At 36.6% G+C, this 27,311-nt stretch overlaps 1 protein-coding gene across 4 annotated transcripts in view; it reads left to right on the top strand.

The window, feature by feature from the left end:
• LOC136857427 (serine-rich adhesin for platelets) overlaps positions 1-27,311 on the top strand; it is a 244,989-nt gene that overhangs the window by 179,388 nt on the left and 38,290 nt on the right. For all 4 annotated transcript variants that reach the window (XM_067136082.2, XM_067136080.2, XM_067136081.2 and 1 more), the window contains 2 exons: positions 10,788-10,892; positions 18,691-18,833. In XM_067136082.2, the coding sequence (XP_066992183.2) occupies positions 10,788-10,892; positions 18,691-18,833 (248 nt within the window). The remainder of the gene's footprint in view (positions 1-10,787; positions 10,893-18,690; positions 18,834-27,311) is intronic.

Raw genomic sequence — 27,311 nt, 5'->3', positions numbered from 1 at the left:
AATTTTCTGCGATGAGTATCCACATGAGGGATACTGTTCACCAATTCACCTCAATAGAACAGGATTTATAAATCATAAACAGAATCGAGAAAGGCAGACTAATGACTGCATTTGAAAACCTATACTTCTTTTTGGACCAGCATTTCAATAAAGACAAAAACTTGAATGACTTAATAGATATAGAAAGTCCCCTATATGATCAAATTCCGATTATATTCCAAAATATGAGTTTTCAAGACAATAATGTTTAAAAAAATTTTAACACCATGTCAGCTAATATTCCCAACAAGTCAACAGATACTCCCCTCCCCACTGCCTCCCCCATTTCCATCAACTCTCCTCCACACGTAGACAACAAGCCTATAGCTCCTCCTTCCCAAGCGCTCCCCCTCCACCACGACCTCATGGATACAATGCGAGAAGTAGAAACCAAGCGACCTCCAGTAGTCTGACAACACTTAATAGAAATAGCTAATATCTTAGCTGTTGAAAACATATCAGATGTAAGGCTTTTCAGGCGTTTGCTCTAATAACCAGTGTTTCGTCTTAGGTCTGACACTAGACTCCTCAGAGTGGGATGTGTCAGACCCTACCCACTGATGCTGGGGTGTATGCAGGTGAATTTATCAGAAGCCCTTATAAGAAGCACAGTCTGATAACTGCATGCGGGAGATAAATTTCCACAATGGAATTATTGCCCGCCTAGCAATTCCGAATGGAAAATTCTAAATTCCCATGGAGGGAGTTAGATATTTTTCACCAATAGAGCATGTCAAAAATGTTGAAAACATACCAGATGTAAGGCTCTTCTGGCGTTTGCTTTAATAACCAGTGTTTTGTCTTAGGTCTGACACTAGACTCCTCAGAGTGGGATGTGTCAGACCCTGCTCACTGATGCTGGGGTGTATGCAGGTGAATTTATCAGAAGCCCTTATAAGAGGCACAGTCTGATAACTGCATATGGGAGATAAATCTCCACAATATCTTAGCATTATAAGGGGTAAGTGATAACTCTAATTTATTCATCTAATTTATTCATCTTCACTGCATAGCTCACTTCTTTTGAATAGTAGGCTTAATAATAATTTTCATTAATTACAGACAGTCTACACACACTTGGCATCTCATATCATCCATCATAAGTTAGATGTCCCTTTTGACCAGCACGCTAGTATTCAACACGTACCAACACCATCAAGATATGCTACTTACAACTTTACTTCTTTAACAAGATCAATGATGGCCTATTTTCATTCAAGATACTCCAATCAAGTTGTTGTCATACTTCAATATTTGATTTCTTCGTCGAGGACTACGTCAACAGCCAAGTCATCAGTTATGTATTTACAAGTCAGTAATCACAAATCTTAATCTCTCAACCCAAAGACTTTAACTAGATGGTTTTACAACTTTAATGATTTCTAAATATGGTCTTAGTTAACTGATTCCATAATGTTGGAATGTATTTCCTAAACATTCTGGAAAAATTGTAACATAAAAACGTCAAGATAGACTACTACATTGTACTACACACTTTTGACACAACCATTAATTTATTACAGCTACAGCTGATACGTTATTATTTAAGATAATACCAAAATTGTTAACCAACGCTTCTATTTTTAAGTTTTTAAATGTTAAATCTTAATAATTATTGAATATAAATCAGGTGCCTGATTTAATCTTGAGGTAAAACAATGACTGAAGATGCCTTCTAGGAAAGGTGAAACATGTCTCATATTTTTATAATTGTAATAAGAATAAAATCCTAATTACATAAGACCCATGTGTATTGAATAGATGGTTAAATAATAAATAAACAAATTAATAATCTTATAAATAAGTGGTATGTTCCGAGCTTTCAGTGGAGAGTTGGCGTGGAATGATATCAGTAGATGAATAAGATTGAGTGGTGTCTTTAAAAGTAGGAAAGATCATAACATTAAGATAAAGCTAGAATTCAAGGGGATAAATTGGGGCAAATATTAATTTTAGGAAGGGGAGTTAGGGATTGGAATAACTTATCAAGGGAGATGTTCAATAAATTTCCAATTTCTTTGACATCATTTAGGAAAAGGCTAGGAAACAATAGATAGGGAATCTGCCACCTGGGTGACTGCCCTAAATGCAGATCAGTAGTGATTGATTGATTGATTGATTGATTGATTGATTGATTGATTGATTGATTGATTGATTGATTGATTGATTGATTGATTGATTGATTGATTGATTCCATTCTTAAAAATTTCATACCGTTGGTGTGGATTTTTGTCTTTTTGTCAATGTCCAGGTCTCTGGATCATCATTTTAAAATTACATGTAAGATATTCCTGGAACTCGTGTGTGGCTGGATCTAATTTATAACAAGAGGGACAGTGATAATTTTAATAACTTCTTCTCTTCTTCTGCTCCTCCTCCTGATGCTTTATCTGGTCTGGATGTTGGTGATCTTCGGGCCTTTCGTAGTTTTGTTCATAAATCTTCAGAACAGTTCAGTGGATGACAGTTCAAACCACTGACAAAGATTTTTAAGCATCCCGGGGCTCCTTTTCGTAAATATCTTGCCTTGAATGATGAGTTGGAGTATTGAATATTTCTCTTTGTAGTGATTATTTATATTTGAGAGTTTTATTTCTACATAGTATTTCTACATAGTATAAATCTGTCTGTCTGTTTGCGACGGCTAATCTCGAGAACCACTGGATGCATTTTGATGCAGTTTTCACTACTGTATTAAGCATTTCTTGAGAAAGACATATGTATAATAACATTCATCTATGACCAAAACAAGCCGAGCAGTAACCATTTAAGTGAGGCAAGTCAAAGAAAAAACAGTCATCATGTGCCTTTCTAGCTTCATCAGCATCATCTTCATTTTCTGTTTCCAGCTTCCCGGGTCAGGTTGTGAATCAAGAACCTTCATCGCTGCCTGTCTCTTAAGTACATCTTCTGGTTTTCGTCCCCTCTTCTCTGTGCACTCCCACACTGAATCTGTCAACCTCTTTCGGGGTCTTCATCGTGGTCTCGTTCCTGTTAACTTCTCTGAAAAAGCTTTTTTTGGCACTCTCTCTTCTCCCATTCTTATCATATGCCCATAACACGTTAGCTTTGTTGTTTCTATCCTGTCTTGAAGTTTCGTGATTCCTGTCCTTTTCCTTATCTCTTAATTTCTAATTCTATCCTTTCTGGTCTTGCCCTCGATACTTCTTCGGAATTTCATTTCCGCTGCCTGTATTCTACTCTCCTCTTGTTTTGTTGTAGTCCACGATCCAGCTGCATAGGTTAGTATGGGTTCATAATAGGTTTAATATAATACTTTCTTACATTTCTTCAGGACATTTTGGTTCCACAAAATACCTCTTACACTCTGCTAGAACCTGTTTGCTTGTTGTATTCTTTTCCCAATTTCCTTGGTTATCTTTCCATCTTCTGTGTTTACACTTCCCAAGTACTTGAAACTTTTAACCACTTTCTAGCTTAAATTTACATCTATACTACTGTAGAAGTTCGTGACTTGTTTACTTACTTTAAAAATATATAAAACTGCATTTAAATTGAAAAAATATGATAATTAATATTCATTAAATAAAATACACAATCGTCGAACTTTGTACTCACACATGGTTCTTAACCTGCTTACTTACACATACGTTGTTTGAAGGCACCAGCTACAACTCAGTGCAGCAATAAGAGAATGAATGAGATTCTTGAATATCTCTAGGGTGTGGGGACAACATACCATATAAGTTCTGGGAAAGGAGATTGGCGTTCGGTTTCCCCATTAAATTTGAGGTTAAGAAATTTTACTGTTTAAATAAAACGATGAATTAATTTGATAGAACAAAATATATTCTTGAAATAATTTCAATAAAAATAGTGAGAACTGCTGCGATTAAAACAGATGAGAATATAAAATTATGACCTTGCAACTGAAAGAAACTAGGCATGAATTTGAATTCTTGACCGGACATTAAACAATATTATACACAAAATTTATCCCTCAATGGTTCACTTGACTGTACCTTCAACACTTTGAGTGTAATTACGACGTATTCCTTTGAATTGGTATTTGCTGTAGATGTATCTAGCCTAATTTGGTGATGTATCCTTTTTGTTTCACTGACGACTAAGTATCCATGTGACTGCTTCTTCTCCATCGAGAGGACTTCTTTGTAAGTCTGTCCTGTATGCCTTCATGGTAAGTGTATCCCTCTAACTGAACTGACCGACTGAGGTCTCACCTTCCACTTGACTCCATCACTGTTCACCTTCCATTTTACTACTTCTCTCTTCACCTTCCGTTTGATTAATGACCGACTGAGGCCTCTCCATCTGTTCACTCTCCGACCAACTGTGGCCTCTGCTCCCAATTGAATAATGACTGATGCTACAATATGCAGCCACCTTTTATAGACATTGGTTGACACACCTACGCAATCTCCAGAAATAACTATGATCTACTCCCACCTCGCGACAAATGTTACACCCTATGCGGAAATCGCCCGCTGCACCCAGTAGGTATCTCCAAGAACGTGAGCTCATCGCTAAATATGCACGATGACGTAGCGCTGACTTGGCAGTAACGCCAGCAGTATTGCACAATGTAGCAATGTCATATCCACATCTGATATACAGCAACTCTTACCGTACATGTTTTTTAGTGTTAATCTACACACACGTATATATGCATACATTTAACTACAATCATGCAAGCAACAAGCATTGCAGAAGTGAATTAACCAATAATAATAATAATAATAATAATAATAATAATAATAATAATAATAATAATAATAATATCATAATAGTAATCTCTCAGATAAAATAATAATACGGACATAATAATAATAATAATAATAATAATAATAATAATAATAATAATAATAATAATAATACTGATATCATCTTGTAACGGGATTTGAACTGTTACACTACGAGAGATTTCAAGATGGCGCCAACTGCTGCTGTTGTGTGAAACGCCTCTCTAGTAAATCTCGTCAATTAGCAAGATTAACAGCCAACAAGTGCCATCTTTCAGTATGTCTGTAAATAAGCTATATTAAAGATGTTATGAAGGACTTCCAAGGCCGCTTGGAACACGTCGCAAGCTGCAGTGGCTAAAGGCTGAGTTCTCCCAGTTCCAAGAAAGGGTGTCCAGTGAGCTGAAAGACATAACAAAAAACTGGAATATACTGAACAGCACCTCGAACAACAGGCTGAACTGCTTGATGAAGCTGAGCAGTACAAACGGTGGAACTGCTTAGTGCTGCATGGTATTCCAGAGGAGCCATCAGAGAACGTTTCCGATTAAGTTATCGGCACGATGAAGGGCAAGTTAAATGTAGATATAACTATGTCTGATATAGATCATTGCCATCGATTAGGGGTGCTAAAACGAACCACAGTTCAGGTTGTTGCTACGGGTAAGCACCCTATAATCATAAAGTTTGTGCGTTATCATGACCGGGACAGAGTTTGGAGGGCAAAGCGGCTGTTAAAAGGAACTGGCCTTCTACTGACAGAATCCCTGACAGGTATCAGAAAAATTATTTTAAACAGGCCACGTGATCACTTCGGGCTTCGATGGGTGTGGACACAGGACGGCCGCATTGTTGTTTTGAAAGACAATGGACAGGAAATGTTTGTTAGCAGCATGACACAATTAATAAGCCTTATGTGAGCAACGAGATTGACTGGGAAAATAACAATGAGTGATATAATAGCGTATAATGTTTGTATATGTGAAAGTGATAGTGTGTGCGAGAGTGATTGTGTAAATATATGTGGTGGTGCTTATGAAGCAACTAGGGTGAGTAGTTTGAATTTTTCTGTTGACAATGGCTAACATAAATGAGTCAGTTATTTATACCGAACAGCATGCCCGTGATGTCATTGACCCTATCCCTCTTCATTGTCGACCGCCTTCACCCTTACCTTCCCCTTCACCATCTGTGGCAGGAGACATTCCTAAGGAAAGGTTAGCTCCCCACCAACAGTATTTTCAGTGTTGTCACATCAATGCACAATCGCTTCTTTGTCACTTTGACGAAATACAGGCTCTATTTAGAAAGAGTAACTTGCATTGTATTTGTGTAACAGAGACATGGTTACAGCAGTCACTCAAATAATCGTGTCGGGGGCGGTTGCGCTATATAATAATTATGGACTTAGATCCTAAGATTCCATTTCGACCTGAATTCATGTTTTTTGAACTCTTGGTTAATAATCAAAAACTACTGATCGGAGTGGTATGCAAGGCGCCGGACATACGACACATATCTGACCTAGAAGTGGCATTATCGAAGTTAACTCCACTGTACGAAAACATAATCAGTCTTGGTGACTTCAATACTAATCTCTTAGTTACAAGTAACGAATCAACATACTTACAAAACTTATTCCATGGCATGTATTACAATATACTGACACTAGACGTGACTAACCACGTTCACACAATAAACCACACGTTTCACACACTGATTGACCTTATTATAACAAACAATCCGCAGAAAGTGGTAAAACATCGACAGCTTGCTGTGCCAGGTATTTCGACCCACGATCTCATATACTTATGTTACTCTCTCAAGGTACCAAAGCACAAAACCAGGTACATAATGCGAAGGGACTTCAAGCATTTTAATACTGAGATAATACGAAATGAAGCATATCAACTGCCGTGGAATGACATTCTACTGACTAATGACATTGATGATAACGTTGACAGACTGAACTCTTTAATATTAGGACTGTATGACAAACACGCTCCAAAGAAGCAAATTCGAGTTTCTCACCCTTCGTCTCCTTGGCTAACAAATGAAATTAAGTCGGTCATGGTACATCGTGATGCATGGTGTAGGTGATTTAGGAGAACTGAAAGCACTAGTGATTTCGAAAATTACCGTATTCTTCGAAATCAAGTTAAGCAATTAATTCATAACAGCAAGTATAAATATATTCAAGAGATAACAAACAGACGAAGTTCAGCACTAATATGGAAACATTTGCATCAGATGGCTATAGGTCGCAGCCTGACCAAGCAGACACCCAATATACCACATGATGATCTAAATTCTCACTTTACGAAAGCAGCATACGCTAATAATGATATTACTAACAATAATGACTATGATAATAACTATCCTAATAGTGTCGGCCTCCGGATCCCAAGATAGCGGGTTCAAACCCGGCAGAGGTAGTCGGATTTTTGAAGGGCGAAAAAAGTCCATTCGACACTCCATGTCGTACGATGTCGGCATGTAAAAGATCTCTGGTGACACATTTGGTGTTTACCTGACAAATTTCATTAAATCTCAGCCATAGACGCCCAAGAGAGTTTCGGTTTACTCGGTCGGCCACCTAGTGGGGGCCTAGAGTAAAACGGAACGTCGAAATTGACGAGCAGACAGCCAGATGGCGTCAAATTGAAATGTCTGCACACGGTAGCTGAGGCCATACGATTATTATTATTATTATTATTATTATTATTATTATTATTATTATTATTATTATTATTATTATTATTATTATTATTATTATTATTATCATCTACCAGTTGATGACCTAATGGATGATGATGATATTAATGCCATAAATGCTCATTCCCGAGTAAATCAAGTAAAATTCACATTCAAAAAAGTTGGTGCAAACGATGTGAAGCGTGTAATTTACTCCCTCAAGTCAGATGCTCCGGGTAATGACGACATACCATTATCTATCATAAAAACTATTATTAGTGCAATATTACCTATTCTGATACGTATATTTAATCATTGCCTCGTACAGGGAGTATTCCCAACTGTGTGGAAATACGGTATCGTCATTCCCATTCATAAGAAGAATTCTCCTAGTTTACCATCAGATTATCGCCCTATATCCATTCTCCCGCCCCTTTCCAAAGTACTTGAATGCTTGGTACACGAACAAGTCCTCACTTACTTGACTAACTACTCACTGCTTGACCCTTACCTATCTGGTTTCAAGAAAGGACACAGCACAACGAATGCCCTACTGAAAGTAACTGATGATATCTGACACGCAGTGGACACTCGACAAGTGACTGTACTGGTTCTACTTGATTTTTCTAGTGCTTTTGATACTGTTGTTCCTCAACTGCTACTTTCAAAATTGGATTCATTCAATTTCAGCAAGACGGCAATAAACTTGTTCAGTTCATACCTCAAAAATCGCTGTCAGTGTGTCAAAGTAAATAATGGCAGATCTGAGTGGGTTAACAAACCCCTCGCTGTCCCCCAAGGGCCTGTACTTGGACCATTGCTGTTTGCAATTTACTTACACAATGTTGCCAAATTGATTACACATTGCAAGTATCATCGTTATGCTGATGATTTGCAGACCTACTACCACTCAAGAACGGATAAAATTCAGAGTGCTGTACAAGAAGTCAATGCAGATTTAAGTCTCATAAATAATTTTGCATTGAGTAACAATCTCAAAATTAATCCTCTTAAAACACAAACAATAATCATAGGTACTTTGAAAAACTTACACGTCTTAACCCTCTCCCGCCCATAGCGTAGTAATGCATAGCGCGAAAGTTTAGGGCCTCCCGCCCATAGCGTAGTAAAGCGTACTTGTAATTCTAGTCGCATGTATGAGCCATCTATCGGCCGATAGACAAATATAACTTACTGTTACTAGCATGTGCACTTCCTAGAGATGAAAGATACTAGTTTTCTTCTTTTAAAACCTTAGCAGGCGTATTAGAATACAAAATACAGAAGGCAGTGACTTATTGTAAACAAACATGTCGACACTTAATTCGCGTGAAAATATTTTATGTGATAACGACATTGAACGTTTGGTGAACGATGATTCTGACCGTGAAACTGTTAGTAGTGGCTTAAGTGAACTCAGTGAAGTGGAAAGTGAAAATGAAAGTGACGATATTTCAGGAAATGATGACCTAGATTGTAGGCCTAACTTTCAGTGGACAAATACATTGTTTTACGTTGAACCGGCGGACTTTACTGAAGAGGTAGGACCTTGCCATTCTCATCCTGTGGGTAGTACAGCATTAGAGTATTTCTCCCTTAAATTTGATGAAAACATTTTTGATTTAATTCCCCAGAAAACGAATGAGCATGCTGCTTACATGTCTGCTTTAATTGCTTTAATTCTGGGGAAAACATGCATTTTAATATGGGCGGGAAAGGGTTAAAACAATACAAAATTCCTCCTGTCGCGCTAAACAATACCATTATTCCATATTGTGAAACAGTTATGAATCTTGGTGTGGCTATAAGCGAAACATTGAACTGGTCGCAACATGTGACGAAAGTGTGCCAAAAGATATATCAAAGCCTGCATCCCCTGAAGCGGTTTAAAAATATATTTCATTGGTCCGTGAAAATAAAGCTCATTCAATCACTTTTGTTTCCAATTCTTGAATACTGTGATACAGTTTTTATTGATATCAATAACGAGCAAGGCATGAGACTGCAACGTGCCCAAAATGCATGCATCAGGTATGCTTTTGACATCCGACCATATGGCCACGTATCCCCATACTTGGTTACGACTGAATGACAGACGTAGACTCCATGCAACTACTTTGGTGTATCAAGTGCTTTCTGAAAACACTCCTCCTTACCTATCCACCAGATTTCACTGCCTTAGTTCCCTACACCTGTTCAATAGCCGGTCAGGCTGTACGCTGGAAATTCCTGTGCATCGAACCGCAACCTACAACAGATCGTTCACAATCACCGCCATGAGCTGGTGGAATGAACTCCCCAATGACATCAGGGAAGTTAAATCTAAGACAAAATTTAAAATCCTTTGCCAGCGTCATCCTATAAGGACTTCCAGTCTTTCTTGAGTGTGAATGGGATGCATGAATGAGAGTGAATATGGTTATTTATTGTAATGTGTTCCTGTTTATACTTTAGTTATACTTTACTCACTTTAGTTAATTTAGTTAGTGATACTTTATTTGCTTTAATTATACTTTAGGGTGTAAAGATTTCATACGTTTAAATTTTGTGTAAAAATTATATTATATATACATGAAGTGGTTAAGTGTAAGAAAGGGCCGGGAGCCCTAACTTTGCCACAATAAAGACGCTTTAATAATAATAATAATAATAATAATAATAATAATAATAATAATAATAATAATAATAATAATAATAATAAGCATTGTTCAGCATAATAAATTCTACAAAAAAAGTCTCTGACAGCATATATATACTGTATTTTTGACATATAGCCCATTATAATGGTTTTTATATTAGAATTTGTTGAAGTAAAAAACATCAAATTTTTAAACAATTCGATTACAATGCGGTCGTGAAAATTCAGTACTCATTTTAAAACAATTTTTTAAATTAATCAGTTAATTCTTAACAAAATAAGTTGTTTATTCACTGGAGGAAAACTGACTAATGCTGTATAAAGGAAATAATATAAGTCCTGGGTTAAAAGTAGCCTATCTTCTTAAATTCATAATTGCTTCCATGTGAAGCAGCTAGTTGAATAATATGCAGAACTTCAATTTTTATCTATGAGACTTTCCACCGAGGCACCAAGGTTCGAATCCTAGTGAATACTGGTTGAAAATGTTCATCTGAAAAATCATGCGACTTGAGGAAGCCCTGGCCAAAAATCAGCATTTTACTTTCATGTTTGTGTCCTTGTTCATAATGTTCTCTAGACTCAGTTGTATGAAATGACTTTCTTCTTAGATGAAAAATATTTCAGCCCGAGAGATTTGTTATTGTATGAATGTGCCTTTATATTTATTTATGAAGATATTATTGTGCTTCCAGGTGGATGATGGTATTAGTTCAGCATCATCTGCTGGGCCATGGCTACAGATGCCTCTCTACATGGAATACCCACCAACAAGCAGTGATCAGAAACCCAGCAGTGAGGTGACTATCATATATACTAATATTATTGATACACACGCACACACGCGCGCGCGCGCACACACTCTCTCTCTCTCTCTCTCTCTCTCTCTCTGAAACCTCGTTATTGCATTCCTCATTAACACTTTTTCCTGCTTAGCACGTCGTAAATTCGAAGCCCTGATTCTAATCGTATTAAATCTGCATAAAAATAACTTACTTATTGCGTCACAAATTTTTGCTATTACCATTTAATACAATTTCAACTTTCCTAGCGCTAAAAATGTTCTTTGTCATCCCTTGTGAAAGAAACATGATTTCTTTTGTACGAGCCATTGTCACAGTTGCGTGATTACAGGAAAAAGCTCTGAATTCCTGAACTTCACAGTGTAAGTTGCACCTTCGGGAAGCAAGCCATTAGCCTCAGGAATGTCCAGTTTTGCTTGCCAGTTAGCAGCGAGATTGCTGACAAACAGTGAGCCTGTTTATGCTTGCATTTCACATTCCATTCAGAAGTTAGAAATTTGTTTTTTGTTGAGTGGTACAATAAAGTGTAGCGAGTATTTGTTGATATGGTAACCTATATCTGGATTAGGAACATAATTGTGTGAAACTGACTAGCATGGTGCATATTTGTCTTGTGATAGCGTAGTTATGGATATAGACTAAGTCGTGTAATTCCTTACTAATGAGCACAAAATTAAAGTCTGTCAGAAAGTAGACTGGCGTTAACATCTTTAAGCGTGCAGAGGTCACGATTGTTGAACTTGCACCTTTGTGTTTCGTCTCGATCGTTTGAGTTGGTCAAAGTTTTGTCAAATTCAAAATGGCGGCCAAAGTCATTCCTCGCTGTCGCACATGGTCGAGTGTAACTGAAAATTCATTGTGTAGGAGTGTGACCAGAAAAAATGCTTAATAACCCACTGCTCTGAATAAAAGGCTCCTGTGAACACTTGTTTTAGAAAGAGTGTAATCTGCAATAATTCTTCTGATATTTTTATTGGCCCCGGTGCACATGTTTTCATGTGTGTTGTATTTATTACACCTTTCAATACACTTGTTATTTTATAAGTCCCAGTGGAAAAGGTTTTCGTATTTGTTCTCTTTTTTTTTCACACCTTTTAATACTTTCCTCTCATTTTTAGAAATTTTAGATGTAATTTTCACTCTATTCACAAATACATGATGTAAAGTGCCATTAAGAGATATGAATTTCATTTTGAATGGTCCGTATTGAACTGTGATTTCAGTAAAACTAAAAAATTAAGAGTAAAATATTTCCACCTTTCCAATACAAAATCAAGTAATGTGGGTTATGTTATAGAAGAAATATTTATTGGAACTAGTTTCGACCTATTTTAAGGTCATCAGCCAGATCACGAGTTGCACAATGTATCTGATAGTTCATAGAAATTGTACAAAAATTGGTGGAAAAAACAGTGGTTTGACACTATAAATGTGAAAAAGTCAAAATTATTGTAAAAGATTTGGATAATGCATAAAATGCACAAATTAATGCATTTAGCTGTTGAAGGAAGAGTTCAAGGTGAATACATTTGTGTTCAGTTACATTTCTGGTTATTTTGGTTGTTTTAAACGGGCTGTTGTAAGAGTTAGAGTTCTTTAGTGAATTTAATCAGGAGTTTATAGAATCAAGTGCAATAATCGCAATTTTTAATATATTTGACAGACTGGAAGGACTTTCATCACAAGATATTCAGAACATATTAATGCCCTAAGATACAACAAATTCTCAGCAGTAGATCAACATATGCAAGACTACAACCATAATTTTACCAACATAAAGCAAGATATGAAAATCCCCAAAACATTAAGCAAAGGCCCCCTACTCGATATAATAGAAAACTGTTTCATACAATTAGATCAATATTTCTGAGATAACCAACATTCTATTTGACCTCCTGATTATCATTTTTTAAAATTTTAATTTAACTAACCTAAAATCAATTTTCCATTCTATTCACGGCACCTTTCCGCAGCGTTCACTTCTATTCCTTCATCCCCATCTTAATTAGCCCCTCCTCTTTCATTTTTTCCAATTATCTCCGAACTATCTTACCTATTTTCTCTTTCCTTACCTTCCTTATTCTTGCTTCCTTTTACATAAATTATACAATACGTCCAACACTTCGCACCTCAAATTGATTCATATATTACCTATTTAATTACCTTTTCTAACCCCCATTTTTCATTCCCTTTAAATGAACCCGTCCTCCTTTTTCCATTCCCCATTTCTCTCCAAAATTTCCTGTCCGCTTCTTTTTCTTCCTTTATTGTCACATAAGTTATCCAATACGTCCAACACTTAGCAACACAAGGTAAGTCACATATTACATAATTTCTTTATAAATTTTTTTCTATTTTTCCTCTTTTTCCATTACCATCTTACTAATTTAGCTTTTAGTACTATTTACAACTTTATTCATTTCATTTATTTCCGCATTGAACTGTGAATCTTCTCCACCATTTAAAAATTTTAAAACTTTTTAAACTTTCAAGCGCTACTTTCACTTTCAGTTTTTTAAGGACTTTATTCTCTTTGAATGACTTCTATTTATTATCTTTTTACATTGTTTACTGCGTGTGCATGGATTTTTTCTCAGTACTACTACTACTACTACTACTACTACTACTACTACTACTACTACTACTACTACTACTACCGTTGATGATTTGCAGCTTTTAGAACTCCGTATCGTGTGATACGGAATTTTCAAGAATCTTCGTTATCCTTCAACGACAACTATATGCATTGATGTATGCATTTTTAAACACAATCTGAAACTTTGATCATCAATGGGACCTTACCTGCAATACATTCAACACATCGCAGCACAACTATCAGAACTTCATAAGGAGTGGTATATACAAACCTCAAGAATCTTCAACACCCAACTTTATTCTCGAATTCTTCCTTCAACAGCTAAGTGCATTAATTTATGCATTTTATGCATTATCCAAAACTTTTAAAATCTGAATTATGATAGGCACAATGCCCCAGTCATGACGCAAAACGAATAAGGAAAGAAGGAAAGTAATAATCAAAGTTATACTTTAATATAAAAAATTATGGGTTTTCCTCAGTTTCATTGACCAAATTTATCACGTACTCTGCCTGTAGGATTGGGCAATAGTAATGCTATGTTATAAACCCAGTCCCAGTTGTTTACAACACCCCAAGCTTGCCTTAATTTCACGCACCAGAACTTATAACCTTTATATTGCCATGTTCACAGTATCATGAGCATGGGGCATGGAGAATAACCGTAACGCCTCTTTATGAGCTTGACATACCTCGTATTATAACAATGTAATGTAATAATTGTGATGTTGATGTTATAACCTTTGATCTGTTGCAGAGAGATAGCTTTGTACGCCCACCAATTGAGAACGTTTTGTGACATTAACGTTGTGAGAGGTGCTTGGTTATAATTAGACGTATGTCACCCTGGTAATGTTACGGGTGCAGCAGAGTACTTCGTCTAAATGCTTCTCTTGATTTGCTGGCATTCTTAAACTGTTGGTTTTTTTTTGCATATGTCATATGTTACATTCAGAAACACCAAACTTTTTCACAGTCTGTACATTATTAGTACATTTTGTGTCATGTAAAACTTGCAATTTGATGCAGTGAGAGAAAAGGAAAGTTGTTGGTAGGTGTGGGATGAAGATGGGAGTGAGAAAGGGAAGAAATAAGTCAGGTGATGACCAAAGCAGAAGAAAGTAAGCTTCAGCCAAGGGACATGAAATTCGTAAGAAGTATGTTGGCCAAGACAAGACTGAACTGAATAAGAAATACGATAATACAAGATACACTAAGTGTGTTTGGAGTGGGGGGGTGGAGAGTAGAACGGTCAAGAAAAGGCAAATAGGCCAAAAATAATGTAATTCAAATCTGTATTGAACAACACAGTACAGATGAAAATAAGTCCTACATAACACACACAGTGAAAGAATAATTTTGGTGTCAATAAATTGAAAAATATCACCAAGATTATTTCAAACAAATAAATTATTATTCTTGCAGAAGCAAGGTGCAGTTCATATCAGTACCCGACCGGTAAATTCACACTAAAATTAAGTCCTTTCATTGAAGGAAATAACGCCCAAAACATGTCCATTACGGTCAAGTCAGAAGCACAATCTTCATGTCACTGTCAATTGGAAAAAACAAAAAACAATTCCGACTCAGTGTTATTAAGACGACAAGAAAGTAAAATCAAACCAAGAAAACACCTGACTCTGCATCTGTAACAAACATATGAGTTTCATTTTTCTCAATTCTTAATTTGTTAAATCAGGATCTAGCCTAACGACGACTTAGATATCATTCGTCGTCGGCTGCTACTCGTTTCTGAGAACATGTTTTTCTCCTGCAGTTCCTCTTAATGTCTGTTGGCTCTGTCGAGATGTCGCTGACGACTGATCAAGCCAAACTTTGCATGAAACATGCGGCTACACAAGTCGCATCTAAAGGTGGGTGGAAGACGTGGTTGGATCTGACAGTTTCCACTTTTCATGTGTTTCAATTTCTTCTCTGCGACTTGCCTGCTCAAAAAGTGAGATGTCTTCTGCAGTAGTTTTGCACCAGAGAACATGGTTTTGTGCAGTTGTTGCCGAGCTGTTAGCATTTATGTTGGTGCTATTCATAGTCTTCTTAAGCTGGTCTTTATAATGTTTCAAAGGAGCACCTTGAGGCCTTTTGCCATGACCAATCTCGCCGTAGAGAAGTTGTTTAGGCAGTCTGCTATCATTCATACGCTGGATGTGACCAACCCATCTAATCTACGTATATATATATATATATATATATATATATATATATATATACAGTAAAATAAGAATTGTGTCTGTACATTGCTCAGTATTTGAAAAGAATGGTATTTCTGTATCGATCATGTCCACAGTAACAAGGAAATGCACTTTTTACTTTTCCGTAATGTCTGTCTGTCTGTCTGTATGTATGTATGTATGTATGTATGTACACGCATCACGAGAAGACCGCTGAAGAGAATTTAATGAAAATCGGTATGTAAAGTTAGGGGATGAGCCACTACAATGTAGGCTGTAAATCATTTTATTCACGCTGAGCGAAATGGTAGTTTAGGGATAGGCCTAAAATTTAATTCTCAAATATTTATATTATTAGTGGTCCTGTCGATAAATGCTACATAACTAAGTAATATAGAATTAAATTTCCGATCATTTATGTCTTATACATTTTTACCGTACCGGCAGTGATAACACAGATATTCACGAATGTGTGTTTTTGTCGCTAAGTCCATATAAACGCTGAGCCATGAGAAAATGGATTAACAGTATGTAATAAAAATCGATATATAGAGTCAGGGAAAAAGAAACTACAGTCTAAGCTATAAACAGTTTTATTCACCCTGGATGAAATTGTAGTTTAGGTAAGGCGCCTAAAACTATGTACCTATGTTATTGGTCCTGTGGAAAAGTACTACATAACAAAAGTTATAGAGAATACAATTGCTGATAATTTATGTTTTATTCAGTTTTACCGTACCAACTATGATAAGAGTGGTATTTCAGAGTCGGAAGGAAACTAAATGTAAAGGACTACAATATCGAAAGCGCATAACATTGATCAACAATGACGTTACGTTGACCTTTGTTTGTTGTGATGTTCTTCGTCTCTTATGCTGCCACTCAACTCTGATAGATGGGATTACTGCTGCATACCGAGTATAAGAGCCTGACTGAATATTGGTGTGAAATAGCTGGGGAGTTAAAAACTTTCTTCTTTAGCATGCCATTTCTCTGGTTCATACATTTTCTGATACTGGTGGTACGTAACACGCTGGTTCATCATAGTATTCCAGCTATTCGATCCCTACTCTGACGCACTGTTTTGAGTGACCAGTGTGCACACTAAAGGCAGTTGCTCACTTAGTAGTATCCAAATTAGCAGTGAAGAGGGGGTTTCTCCTCTGATTTGGAGGAAAAATTTGCCTCCAAGTCAGATAGATTTTTCTGCCGCCAGTGTAGTGAATTGAGATTTTCCAACTCGTTGGGTACTTCTAGGAAACAGATTAGAAGGAGGGCATAGTTTTTACCCTGGGTCCCTCCACTATTCGGCCCCCCTCCCCCCCTGCCGAAATTTCACTGATCACGGCTGTCTGCGGCTTGGTCATTCCAGCTCTGGAACTTTCGACTGTTAGATCGGCAGCGTAGTACTGTTCATTAAAAGTGAGAAAATGTATGGTTTTTAATTTGATCGAGTATTTCATATGAAAGCATTGCTTTTGATCGCACCATTCCTACTGACGTTATTGTAATGACATATGACTAAGGCAGTCTTTCTGAGGATGAAAAAAGGCAGGTGGAGAGTGACTGTCTGTTATTATAATGAAAACTTCCCAACCTGTTTGTGACTGATGGTAAACAAGCGGGCCTACCATTACAATGAAAATTCCCTAACCCAGTCTTCATATGAGGAAATATGTTTGGTGACTTCCCCGTCGCATTTCTGGGGTAACTTACGAGTTATGCAATTTAATACAATATTGTTCAATACAATACAGTCTCGCCCACAACGTGTACACTACCTAACCTAGAATTCTGTATACAATGTAGAATTCCATTGCGAAGCACTGGAATATCAGCTAGTAAGAAATAATAATAATCATCAATACAGAACTACATAATGACCAATACAACTTGCTAGTCTTCATAAGCAAAAGACTGTAGTTAAGGTTACTGACCCTTCCTCTTAAAACAGAAATCACCATCACCAGGTAAGTTAAGCCCAAACATATAACTTAACACATTTTAGAAAAATAGTCAGTAACATCACTTGAAATCAAATGGCTACACGGTTCGGGTCAGGTAGCTGTCAGCTTGCATTCGGGAGATAGTTTGAATCCACTGTCAGCAGCCTGGAAGACGGTTTCCATGAATTCCCCATTTTCACACCAGGCAAATTCCCTTTCTATCCCATAGTCACTGAAAGACGTATCTGTGCTGGTCCCCCATAAAACAAATTGGATGGACCAAGTGGCGTTTGCTGACAGGCATCTTATGTGGCAGGCGGATGGTTATAAAGCTTAAAGTGAAGATATACAAGACTGTTGTTGGACCTGCCCTCACATACGATTCTGAGTGTTGGACAAGGCAAAAGAAGCATGATCAGCAAATGCATGTAACGGAAATGCGGATGCTGCGATGATCAGCAGGTGTCACCCTCTTGGATCGAATGCGCAATGAGCATATGCAAGGATTTTTTAATACGGCCCCAATTGGTGAGAAATTGGAGGAGTGTCAGTTGCGCTGGTACAGACATGTACAACGTTGAGGTGAAGATCCTCCCGTTAAGAGAGATCTTGCAATCGAGGAACCCAGGAGGAGAGCAACCTGGTGGCTACAGCCAAAAAAAGGCCTTGAATAGAAATGGCATTCCAGTGGCGGAGACATCAAACCACAGGGAGTACACTCTAAGGATCAGAAGAAGCGACCCTGAGTGATAGTTGGGAGTGTCCATTGTGGACACGCATATGGCCAGGAAAGAAGAAGAAGAATTACTAAAAGTGGTAACTGATTTTCAATCTCATTAATAGTTTATGAGTTACTGAGGTGACCATACTGTTGCTCCCATTTCCCACACAGATTTGTCATTGCGTTCAGCTGTCGTTTTTATTTTCATTATTGTTCTTAAATATATCTTTGTTCAATTGACTATATAATATTTGTTATTGTTATTAAAGTGCTTGGTTAGTCTGATCATTTTATTTCTATTTCATTGCTACAATTTGCTCTTAGCTCTTCATCTTTGTCATAGGAGTCAAGCCGTGATTCTGCTTACAATGGTGGCGTGTCGTCTGGAGGGGAGAGTAGAGGGCCCACCCCAGAGCACAGTCCAGAGAAACCAGCGGCACCGCCCGTCCATTTGACTCCGGTTATGGAGGCAAGGCTGAAAAAACAGTAAGTCATAACCTGAAAAAAATGGGTAATGAACTGCAGAGCTGACTGACTCTTGGAACACTGTATATTTTTCTAAAATGATGTTATTAAAAACAAGAATTATTGTTCCAGAAACAAATAGACAGAAATGTTTGAAAATGGTCTTGTTTTTATCCAAGAAGTATTGATTTTAAATTTGCTATTTTAATTGTAATGCATCATATATATTGGAAGCTGAATGTAACATGGTCTGATATACCACAGATTTGGTATTAACATAATGAAAAATGTATATTATTATTATTTTATTGTCCGGCTCCATGGCTAAATGGAGCGTGCTGGCCTCTGGTCACAGGGGTTCTGGGTTTGATTCCTGGCAGGGTCGAGAATTTTAACCATCATTGGTTAATTTTTCTGGCACGGGGGTTGGGTGTATGTGTCGTCTTCATCATCTCAACCTTATCACAATGTGCAGGTCGCCTACTGGCGTCAGATCGAAAGGCGAGCCTAACATTTCTTCGGACACTCCCGGCACTAAAAGCCATATGCCATTTCATTTCATTATTTTATTAGTGAAAATCTTTTTTTTTTTAATGTCAGTATATTAATCTGCTTAAAAATGGGAAACTATGGAATACTATATTCTAGACGGCCACTTTCTCCCAGATCCAGTTAGAGATACAATAGTTTGCACTCCCGCTATGGGATCCTATTAGTTTCCTACGATGAATACAATATGTTGTTGTGTCAGACCACCCCCATGTTATTCTTCTCACATGCCCATGCCAGGTCTGGGCACGATGAGCACCGAGGAATAAATAGCCAGAAGACACAACACATACATAGGCATAAAGATAACGAAAAATGAAAACAAAAATGAAAGTCAGTGGAAGTTCAAATCAACCAGAAGTAATGGGGCGATACATAAATACTTACCTATCATGTTCACGTGGATTGGGCCGAAAATGATCAGAGATGAAGTCATGAACTGAACTAAAGCCTATTGTATCAAAAGAATAAAATTTAAAAGGCTACCCCTCCTACTTCTACTATAACAACGTGATTAGAAAAACAAGAGAGTTTATTAAATAATAATTAAATCAAAATAGATAATGGCCACACGAAAATCAGGAAGAAATAAAATAAGAAAAAGGAAAACGGGCTTAGATGGAAAAAATACATAAGCTTAATGAACTATTCACTATCGTCATAGCACTGTGCCTACTCATAACGTGATTCAGCCAACAGGTTCAACCATACATGAAATACAATTAATCAGAAAATAACAAAATAAATCTTTTACCTGGGAACAAAATAGAATGAATCCGTGATTCAGGGCTCAGCCCAAAGGAATAAATTATTAGATATCCATATTAACAGGATGAGTCTTTACAGATCGTGATACGCGTTCATTCGATGATGAGATGCCACACAACAATGGTTTCCAACTTAAAAAAAAAAAGACAAAAGAGTAAAATATGGCTGAACCAAAGATCCAGGAAAGGAAGGCACACACAAGCATGGCGCCTGGCATCAGGGATAAACAAGGCATTGCTAAGGGAACATATATATATACATACACACACACACACACACACACACACACACACACACACACACACACACACACACACACACAAATGCCAGAGCCAAAAAAACAAAAGCAAAAATAAGAACAAACGACACAACTAGGCAATATGATATGAGTCCTACATATCTCACATTTGAACACTCACACAATAGGTTAAAAAGGTGTCCAAGAAACAGGGAACGCATAAAAGATAACAATGGTCAAAAGGACCCCAGAAATATAGAAGCATGGTTCATAAATAACATCTCACGTGGATATTCGAGGCCAAACCCACACAAGATCAGAGGCCCAAATCTCATCATGAGCCGTAGAATAAAATCGATGTAACACACATCCAAGGTGCAACAGAGCTCATTCAAGCAATACAGACACTTAATTACAGTAAGACGCAAATCAATGTACCGAGTTGTGACACAAAGAAAAACATAGCTGATATAAATAACGTTGCATGGGCAATAACAGAAAGAACAAGATGGGCCACCAAATAAATAAATAAATAAATAAATAAATAAATACCCACGGAGAATAAGAAAAAGTGGCCAACCACAATGCCACATGGCAAAATAAAACAAACATGATCCATGAACTTCAAATAACAAAAAGAAATCGAAAAGCCATACATATATGTGCAAAAATCCACGTTGAAAACCTCCGAGACAAAATGCATTATGTCTTAAAATGTTTAAAATAATACTTGTAAAAACAAGCGTATATAAACATTGTAATATGATGATGATAAAGAGACAAAGGGCCGTATTCAGAGACATCACTTCAACTTCATCCTAACTTAATGAAGTAAAAAGCTAGGCCACTTGAAGTAAAGTTCCGAATTTGTATTCAGAGACAAAACTTAACTTCAACTCGACTAAGTTAGAACTGAGTTAAAAGCTAGTGACCTGGGTGTCTGACGTCATTATGTTAACGTAATACTTCATGCGTCAGCTGTTCCGCGCATAAACAGACGGCATTCTTCGGTTAGAAGTGTTTACGTTATTGTGCTTTGCTTTTTGTAAGTACTGGTACCGTCCTTAGAAACTGATTGAAATGGAAGAAAGTAAAAAAAAGATTGTACTTTACAGCAGATGAGAAAGTTTACATAAAGGAACTGGCATTCAAATATAGGGACATCATTGAAAATAAGAAATCGGACGTAGTGTCGGTTTCAATGAAAAAGAAGAAATGGCACGAAATCACTGATGAGTTCAATCTGAATTCCCAACATACAAAGGTAAGTGCAATTTCTAAACCATTTAATTGTAAATGTAATATCATGGACTGTGCCTAAAATATTACAAAGGTAGGCCTAGGTAATCGCGGATATTAACTGAGGTGAGGTTATGTATGTACTACATATTAAATAAGCAAATGCGACCGTATGTAAACTTCACTATTCCCGGAATGTGATAGGTAGGCTACTTCTAAATTAAAATGTCAAAATCGTGTATTAATAATGTATGGGACAAATTTAATTGTTTTGTATGTGTAGTTTCGCGTATTTCAGTGCATAATTTTAATTAGTTGAATGTATTTCATGGAGTTGTGTCGGTGACAGTTTCTGGTATTTTCTCTTCTCGTTATGGCCAAAAAATATAACAAACGTTATCTCCAAGTGTTCAGAGATACCTATAAATTACCTTTTATTTTACTGACTAATAAAGGACTCTATTATGCATTTTGTTGCATGTGCTGGTGTGACATAAATATTATTATTCGTATGTGTCATAAATGAGAACGATTAGGTACATTTTCTTGTAACCATTTTGTATTTTCTTAGTTTAAGATTTTAAATTTAATGGTCAATTTGAATTGTAACTGTAGATATGTATGTCTTTTATCCTGACCGTTTTTTTTTTTTTTTTTTTTTTTTTTTTCCACCTAGACCATGGTGCAATATATGTGATGAAATCCAAGAATTAAAAATCTTCCTATTTTTGATTTCTAAAAGTTGGCAGGTATGTAAATGTGAAGGTCTACAGTATCGGAAGCTCAAAAGTCTGACAGTTGTGTTAGGTGTTCCCACAGCAACCTCGAAGGATATCCCCCATTAACACCCTTATGGATAGATATGACTTGCTTTTCAAAACATCGGGATATCCTTCATTAGAAGATTGAACCTTTTATGTATACAGTAGTCAGCATGTTCCTCAACAATTAATAGATTTTTCCTGTATCAATACTGTGATAATTTCATTTTAAAAAATTATAGTCTTTTTTTTAACATTCATACTTTTATAGTGATTCTCTTGCAGGATTATTAGACAATTACATTTTATGCCACTTTCTTTTGATTAAGTGTCGATTTTGAATGCAGCTACACTGAATTATCTTTAAATATCAAGTTACATGAATTCTGTGACCAAGTATAGGCTCATTTTGGAACTCAAATCCACAAGACCGTTACTCCAATTGTTCAATGTTTGAACTTTTTAAATGTGTGTGTATGTGTATTTGTTTTTATATTTTGTAATTTTAACTTATGGGATTCAACATCATTTGATTTTAATGATACTGCATCCTTCTAATAATTTATGATGAATAGCTGAGGGTGGCTGCAATTGATGCAAGTGTAATGGACTGGTATAAGTTGGAAACAATTCGGAAACAATTCTCTAACCAAGTTGTTACCACAAAGACGCACACACAAAATGCTGTCAATTGTGTACACTATTTTATTTACAAACTAGCATGTGTCCTCAGCTTTACCCGCGTTTATTAATTCAACTGTTAGATGTTTCTAAACTATTTATTTAAAAGCAAATTAAAACATTATATTTATTAACTCACATAGTTTTTATGTAAATTGCATGAAATACATTATTATATTTTTATTATATTGTTACTTCCAGTGCTTAAGATACTGGGTTGATGGATGGTACAAATAATATTAAAACCATGTAAAAGACCATGGTATATAATACATAATATATTGTCTCCTTATAGAGCTTTGGAATAAACTATATTAATGTCCTTCCATTTGGAGGTAAGATGTATACTGTATACTGTATTGTGTGCCTTTGGAACTCTTGAACAATCCACGTACAGTTGACAATGGCAAAAGTACCGTTTTTGAAGATGGAGTCCTACAACTTTAAGCGATTGTCCTATGTCAAAATTTCAGATCTCTGTGTGCCGTAGATTTGACGGGGTTTCGCACACATACACCCAAACACTTCCGAATATTACAGGCTGATGGCTCCTCGTGTCGTGGACCGAAAATGGCTTCCTACTCAATGGACTTAGAGTCCGTGGAATACTACTTCGCCCGCAGCATGCTCAGTAATGATGGTGGCTTCAATAATATTCGTCATCAGTTTCAGAGCCGTATTCATTGCAAAGCATCAACAGCGTCATATGCCCTCACACCAAAAACGGTTTCCTATGCCCTGGACGTAAAATGGCTCCTTGAATATTGTGTTCTCTACCTAGCTTATGTACGTTGTCTAGCGACAGCGACTTTATGCATTTAATCTTGGTGACAGCACATGGATTGTCATATCCCAATGCACGTTTTCCAATGGTTTTTCGTTCATAACTCACCAACGAAAGCGAAAATGAAAATTCTGGCTTCGAGGTGCATTCAGACCCCTTTCCATCTACATATGTTCAAAATTTCAGATCTCTGCATGCTGTAGATTTTGCTGTGCATCGCGCACAGACAGACAGAGACAGACAAACATTCCTTTTATAATTATAGATTATATATACATATTCTACACACACACACTAATAAAACTGCCATCTTGAACACTTGACTACTATGCTCTTGAACAAAACACTGTTACGAATAATAATAATAATAATAATAATAATAATAATAATAATAATAATAATAATAATAATAATAATAATAATAATAATAATGAGAGTGCCACAATAGCATGTTATCGTACTAGCAATCACAACATGAATTCACATACTCGGTTAACGACTTGCACTCGCAACTCTTGTTAAACAACTCCCACTCAACCCTTAAGACTACCTCTTTATATACATTGCCTGGCCAGGCTTCTAGAAGAATATGATACAACATGTTTTCCCATAATTTCGTGAGTCTCCAATAGCCTATTTACAATGAAAGGAATTTTGTACACAATTCCAGTTGCACATTGCGTTGTTCTCGACTATTACACTGTGTTACACAACATTGCATTGGATTATACATCATATACAGGTAATAGGCCTAATAAATTACCGTATTTATGCAAATAATCCCCGCATATTTTTTTTTAAATTTGAGGCCCGAAATTGGGGTGCGGGTTTTATTTGCGTCGAGGTTGGCAACACGCTCCTGGTTCAAGTAGTTTTCGATGTAGAGTGTACAGTTGTGCTTTGTATAACTGCAAGTGGAAGAAAACTACCCCTAAATGTCCTATTTAAACGGAAAACAATTCAGACTTTTAATTCAAAACTGCCTTTACATTTTTAAAAAGTAGTATTTTACAGAGTAATATATTGAATTTCCTCGGCATCTCAATAGAATGCGTCTTCCGGAACGTGCGAATAATCCCCGTTTATTGCACGTTCAGATTAATGAAATATCTGTCACGTAAGAAGGCCTACTTGCTCATTTTCATGGCAAATATATTTTATAGCAGTGATAATGCATTTTTATCATCTCAGATATGTTCAAGCAAAGTAGCTGTATCCATCATGTTCATATTTGCGTAAATACCACGTGGAACTCGAGGAGGATATGAAATGTTTATTTATGCCTACGTTACTCTTTCAATGGAAGGATTTTAGTTCATTTCGTTTTTTCAAAATGGTCGTTTCTAAAATTAGAGTGCGGGGATTATTCGTGTAAATACAGTATATACTATTAATTACGTTTTCTAACTTTAAATAAACTCATATTAATGTACATACAGCAGATGTTCCATGACATAACCTCACATACAACACACAAATAATAAGACCACAATTTATACAAAATAAAGTCTGGATGTAACTACATAAACAATAAAAATACAGATAATGCTAATACTAATAGACATAAACAATTTCATAGCCACACCTCACATGTCATATTGATGATATTAATAATAATATTAATAATAATAATAATAATAATAATAATAATAATAATAATAATAATAATAAGAGAGAATTGTTTCCAAGTTATACTAGTCCATTACACTTGCATCAACCCATGGGTAAATAATGAAAATATTAAACTTCATTATTATTATTTACGTAGTTATGTACAGGCTTTATTTCCTATAAATCGTGGTTGTGACATGATAGATCTGCTGTATGTATATTAATAAGAGTTTATTTAATGCAAGAACACGTAATTAACAGTATATCATTTATTATCATGTGTAAATATGATGTGTAAATCCAGCGTAATGTTGTGCAACACACGGTGATAGTCCAGAACAATGCATCTTGTCACTAGAATTGTAGAGAAAATTCCTCTCATTGTAAATAGGCTATTGGAGACTCTAGAAATTACGAGAAAACGTGTTGCGTCTTACTTCTTCTAGAAGCCTGGCCAGGTAATGTATATAAAGAGGCAGTCTTGAGGGTTGAGTGGTAGTTGTTTAGCAAGAGTTGTGAGTGCAAGTCGTTAATCAAGTATGTGAATTCATGTTGTGATTCTGTTGTATTGGTAATTGGTTGACATGCTAATGGAGCAGTCTTCCTCTTTTTTTCTTCTTCATAGCAGTGTTTTGTCCAAGACAGCAGTTTATTAGTGTGTGTGTGTGTGTGTGTGTGTGTGTGTGTGTGTGTGTGCATGCGTGTGTGTGCGTGTGCATGCGTGTGTGTGTGTAAATAAAACAGTGTACACAATTGATAGCATCTCCTGTGTGCATCTTTGTGGTTACAACACGATGAACAGCCAAAACTAGTACTATTTGATGATATAAACTATGTATTGATTAGGTTTTGGTAAGAGTTAGGGACCCTCTTAGAGGCAACCCTGCCCAGTGAGTAGCACCCCTGCCTATGTGAGCCCAGAGCACACTGACCCGGTGTGGAACATCTGGTAAAGGGTCCCAGCTCAGAGTAACGACTGAAGACCTTAACGGCAGCAAAAGCGGAGAATATGATTCGGTATGGTGGAGCTGGCGGAGGAAGCAACCCATTCCTCTGAACATAGTACAGATCGAACCCGCTGCCTTGTGGAATGAGGAGGGATCCTCAAAGGCTAAGGGAGTAAACCCCAAAAGAAAATTCTCAATTACGTTAGGCCTAGCAAGCCAGTAAAAGAGCTTATTTGTATTTGCTTCAAAACACATAAGAGCCTTGGAATGCATTAATAACTAAATTAAGACACCAGCATGAGCAGGCTCATGTCAGGGATGATGGTTTATGGCCTGATGATAGACAGAGTCTTGCAAAAATGCAAAAATCCTCGAGAAGACTAACACGGATTGGGACCATCAACTTACTCAGTCTCACAGGAAAATGTGAAGAACTAGTGGAACTCGTGGAAAGGAGGAAATGGAGAGGGAAAGGAATGAAGAAATTAAGAAAACAGTATACACTGTATTGGCATGGAAATGACAAAGAGAGGAGGAACGGTGTTGGTTTCATCATGAGTAAAGATCTAGAAGGAGTCGCTGACATTCAGTATGTTAGTGAGAGAATAATAAAGGTGATTGTGCATTTAGGGAAAGGAAAACTAATTTTGGTACAGGTGTATGCACCTCAAACTGGATCTTGTCAAGAGGATAAGAATAATTGGAAAAAGTTACTAGTAAAGAGAGAGTAATCATTATAGGAGATCTGACTGCACAGATTAGGACAGATAGAACAGGATATGAGAACGTAATGGGAACTCATAGATATGGTGGAAGAAATATAGAAGGTGAGCATCTCCTTAACTTCTGTATGAGGAATGGGTTGATGGTGAAAAATAATTGATTCAGGAAGAGACAGGGCCATAAGATAATACGATACAG

Source organism: Anabrus simplex, chromosome 1 (genome assembly GCF_040414725.1).
Source record: "Anabrus simplex isolate iqAnaSimp1 chromosome 1, ASM4041472v1, whole genome shotgun sequence".
In the NCBI taxonomy this organism is placed as follows: domain Eukaryota; kingdom Metazoa; phylum Arthropoda; class Insecta; order Orthoptera; family Tettigoniidae; genus Anabrus; species Anabrus simplex.
The sequence above is the reverse complement of the archived record's forward strand: the minus strand, read 5'-3'. Positions and strand labels throughout refer to the sequence as shown.